Source organism: Orycteropus afer, unplaced genomic scaffold, assembly GCF_000298275.1.
Source record: "Orycteropus afer afer isolate SDZICR_OR568_19922 unplaced genomic scaffold, OryAfe1.0 scaffold00020, whole genome shotgun sequence".
Lineage (NCBI taxonomy): Eukaryota > Metazoa > Chordata > Mammalia > Tubulidentata > Orycteropodidae > Orycteropus > Orycteropus afer.
In genome coordinates, this window is record NW_006921607.1 from 5,621,916 (window position 1) to 5,626,700 (window position 4,785).

The 4,785-nt window shown below is 41.9% G+C and overlaps 1 protein-coding gene across 1 annotated transcript in view; it reads left to right on the forward strand.

Moving 5' to 3' along the window:
• The window catches only part of TBC1D20 (TBC1 domain family member 20), a 30,932-nt gene that overhangs the window by 24,893 nt on the left and 1,254 nt on the right, over window positions 1-4,785 (forward strand). Inside the window, exons 4-6 of the mRNA XM_007934511.2 lie at window positions 2,381-2,567; window positions 2,748-2,849; window positions 3,745-3,886. Coding sequence (XP_007932702.1) covers window positions 2,381-2,567; window positions 2,748-2,849; window positions 3,745-3,886 — 431 coding nt within the window. The remainder of the gene's footprint in view (window positions 1-2,380; window positions 2,568-2,747; window positions 2,850-3,744; window positions 3,887-4,785) is intronic.

Genomic DNA, 4,785 nt, shown 5'->3' on the forward strand with positions numbered 1-4,785 from the left:
AAAAAAAAAAAAGGAGGGGGACCAGGTTTGCTGATTTAATAGAGTCTGGTGCAATCCCTGAGACTATGGCCCCTAGCTGCCCTTCAGGTCTGGAATTAAACCCACTCCTGTGGCCTCCAGCCAAACAAAAGACAGGCATGTGAGGTGAACATTTTACATTAGGTAGAAACACTCCTTGGAGAGATCAGTCATGGGAGAGTAGAAGGGCTGTGTATGTACAGGGGGACAGCTCAGAGGGCAGGAGTGCATGGGAGGGAAGGACATAGTGAAGAGGTGGCTATGAGGAAGAAGTGGGAGGAGAGCTGTTGCATTGTGGGAGATTGCAGTCAATGTCATGAGACTAAGTGTATGTGAACTGCTGTATGGAAGATGAATTTGCACTGTAACTTTCACCCAAATCACAATTTTTTTTTTAAATCATAAAAAAAAAGTGTGCAAATGAACCATCTGAGATGGAACTATTGATCTGTACTCATCTGAAGCAAAAGAGGAAGAAAGCAAGACACAAGAAGAAACTAGTCTACAGAACTAATGGCCTACACAAACTAATAACCTCATCTGTACTGAGAACAGAAGAACTAGATGGTACCACTGGATGTACTAATCAGGGCCACGATAGATAGACCCTGTTAGAATGGGAGAGAAATGTGGAACCGAACCAAAAATTCCTTAAAAAAATAAAAAAACAGACTTGCTGGACTAGTTGAGACTAGAAGATTCCCTGAGACTATTGCCCTGTAATACTCGAAACCTTGAACCAAAACTAGCCCTTCAGGTCACCTTTTACCTAAATAGCATTGGCACACAAAGAATATCACCTGTATACTGTGCTCCTTGTAAAAATCATCTGTATGAAACCAGTGGTCGGCAATTACTGTAAAACAGAGATGGAAACGTAAGGCCACAGGGAACATAGATTAATGCAAATGGATCAGCCAGAATGGAAATACCGGGAATGTTCTGGCATTGTGAAAAACAACCATTACCACTGAACAATTTAGGTAGGAATTATTGAATGGGAACCTAAACTGCTGTGTAAACCTTAAAAATTTTTTTTTTTTAAATGGTGCATACAGTACACAGGAAGACAGCTTGGGGGGCAGGAGTGCATGGGAGGGAAGGACACAGGGAAGAGGTAACTATGGGGAAAAAGTAGGAGGGGAGTTGTTGCATTGTGGGAAAATTTCAGTCAATGTCATGTGTGAGCTGCTGTATGGAAAGTGAATTTGCTCTGTAAACTTTCACCCAAATCACAAAAAAAATTAAAAAAAAAAAAAAAAAGCGCACACACAAAAAAGAGTGAATACTTCACTAAATACTTCATTGTCTCTTTCCTGAAAACAAGGCTCTGTATAACCACAGTACAGTTATCAAGATCAGTAACAACACTGATAAGATACTGTTGTCTAATCTATAGATTTTATTCAGATTTTACCAGTTACCCCATTGATGTCCTTTATAGGAAAAAGAAATAGAAATTTATACATTTCCCATTCTGTTGTCATATCTCTTTAGTCTCTTTAATCTGGGACAGTTTCTGTTGTATGACATGACATTTTTCAAGAATAAAAACCAGTTGCCATCAAGTTGATTGCAAATCATGGCGACCCATGTGTGTCAGCACATGGGGTTTTCGGTGGCTGATTTTGCAGAAGTGGATCTTTAGGCCTTTCTTCCTAAGTGCCTCAGGGTAGACAAGCATGTTAACTACACCAGTCAGGGACTCCTTTTTGAAGAATACAGAATACCTGACCTGTTGCCATCGAGTTGATTCCAACTTGTGGTGACCCTGTGTGTTACAGAGAGGCCTGCTTGCTCCACAGGGGTTTTTTTTGGGCTGTCGTCTATTTAAAGCAGATTGCCAGACCTTCCTGTGGTACAGATGATGAGCTGAATCACAAACCTTTAGGTTAGTAGGCAAGCACAAACCATTTGTGCTACTTAGGGGCTTCACTTTTGATGATTACAAGCTATTTTGTAAAATTTCCTTCATTTTGGGATTATCTCCTATTTCTTACATTAGATTCAGTTTTATGTACTTTTGGTAGGAAGTCCACTGAAGGGAGGCTGTGTTATTTCCAACACATATCAGGAACCACATGGTTTTGTATAGGCCCATTACAGTTGGTCATCAGTTTGATCACTTGGTTAAGATGGTGTCTGCTAGGTTTCCCCACTGTAAAGTTGCTAGTCTGTGGCTCTTTCTTGTATTCCAGGTGATAACAACAGCACATGAATCTTGATATGTGTTGTCAAATTGGTTATAATTCATTATCCAAAGTTTATTGAACAGTTTCTCTGTGAATCCATTGCTGGCCTTCTTCCTTGTTCATAGGCTGCTTGCTGTGCTCAAGTGCATGTCCTCTCCTTCCCCTCCCAGGGATGCCAGATGAACAGAGGGAAGGGCTCCAGGAAGAGCTGATCGATATTATCCTTCTCATCTTGGAGCGGAACCCTCAGCTGCACTACTACCAGGGCTACCATGACATTGTGGTCACGTTTTTGCTGGTGGTAGGCGAGAGGCTGGCAGCATCCCTGGTAGAAAAATTGTCTACCCACCACCTCAGGTACCAATGCAGAGGAACATATAAGATGATGGGTGTCGCACTTTTCAAAACCCTCTAAGAATAACTCCTCAACCCGTTTTCTAGTCAGTTTTTCTTAATGGTGCACATCCCATTCCATCCCTCATTTCTGGTTTGATTTGTCTTTGAGCTTACCGAGCTTTTTGAATTGTTTCCCTTTAGGGATTTTATGGATCCAACAATGGACAACACCAAGCATATATTAAACTATCTGATGCCCATCATTGACCAGGTGAATCCAGAACTCCATGACTTCATGCAGAGGTATATATGTGTCTGCATTTATGTGTTACACACACATCTAAGCTCTCTGTTAGCCTCATTCCTTCCTCTATAAATCTAGTTCAATTCCATCGTCAGCTTATGTTGATTAGTGTTCCATTTTTCAGAGTGTCCTTTCCAGTTACCAGCTCTCTGGATAATTCAGTTCTGTGCATAGTCTTTGAGCACTTTTTGGGTGCTGTGCTTTTTTGGGGATACAGGAGATGACACAACTCATGCCCTTGAGGAGTTTACATCTAGTAGGGACAGGTAGATAAGGTAGGTATGCCAAAGTAGACCTGGAGGTTATTGCTGCAGAGTCTTACGGATTCCAGAGGTGAGAGTGGCCATCGGTGAGTGGTTTTATTCCCCAAGTACCGAGGAGAAGAAATTATTTCCTTGCAAATCTCATATGGTGTGTTTTTTTCTTCTCTGTGTAGTTGGAAATGTGTCCTCAACCAATGCATCACCTTTTTTTTTTTGAAATTAATGGCCATGTTGTAAGATGTTTCAGTGTTCTCATATTTACTGAAAAATTAATTTAGTTATGTTTTCAAGATATGTATGGGTGCCCCTGGATAGGGTGTGATTTTCTCAGGAAAATCATGGTATACATCTCTGAAAACAACTACTTTCTATTCCTGTAGTTGGTATCTGTTGGCCATTAGGAGAGCACCCAATAAGAAAAAGCAACCAGGGCCCTATTGTAGTATTAGTGTCATGATACTGGGTGTGGTTTTTGTGGTGAGGAGATAATTAATTCCTAGGTGGCTGAATTTTCCAGAAAATCTATTTCCCACGTGCTTCTTTGTCACGAGTACTGAGGACAAAGAAGGCCCAGAGAAAGGGAAGGTGTGATCCAGTAGGGGACCTAATGTTTGGATTTCCTTTGATCTAGTGCTGAAGTGGGGACCATCTTTGCCCTCAGCTGGCTCATCACCTGGTTTGGGCACGTCCTGTCTGACTTCAGGCACGTCGTGCGGTTATATGACTTCTTCCTGGCCTGCCACCCTCTGATGCCCATTTACTTTGCAGCTGTGGTAGGTATGGGCCATGTGCCAGCAACCAAGTTCACCATCACTTGTCTAACTTACATCATTTTCCCTGAAGGAAATCTGACGACTAGGGAAAGACACCATGGACAGATCTGAGGGTCTTTGCAGCATTTCCCACGCTGGTGTCTCTGGACACCATCTGCACAATGTTAATGGGGGTGTCACGAAAACAAATTTTTGTCTACAGATAAGTTTGAGAAATGCTAGTTAAACAAAATTAAACAGATTTCTTTACTGTATGACTCTTCTGAACCTTTAAAATGTTAATGTGCCTGTGAATGATCAGTGTCCCCATTGGCATCTCCTGAAACTGTGTTCTCCTGTTGACCACAATTAGGGAGATGGTCAGTAGTACAAACTACCAATTCCAGGTTTAGGAAAAGCAAAGATCTGGTGTTAAGATAGAAAATTGAGATGGCTGGTGGTAGAAGGGGCAGCGCAGGGAAGCTCTTCACTGCTTCCTTCCAAAGGTGTGGACATGCAGACCAGCGGTCTGAATGAGCTGTTCAAGGGGAGCAAGAACCATTCCTTCTGCTGTTTTGAACCGTTCTGTACTAAAGCTCTAGAACTCTCTAAGCAGTCCCTCTCTTTTTCTTTCCTTTAAAGAATTTGATTTCTTTCAAGATTTTGAGGGACACTGGTGTAGACAAGTATTCCTGGAATGACCTAGATTTTAATTGGTTAGCTCTTTGCATTTTGGGGTGGAATTTCCCTCCAGCAGGAAGAGCTGGCCCAGTAAGAAAAGCACTCAGAACCTATACAACTATGAGACCAGAAGAACTAGATGGTGCCCAGCAACCACTGCCATCTACTTGGAAGGGATGTAGGAGATCTTGCATAGAGAGGGAGAACAATGTGGAACAAAACTCAAAATCATTTGGAGG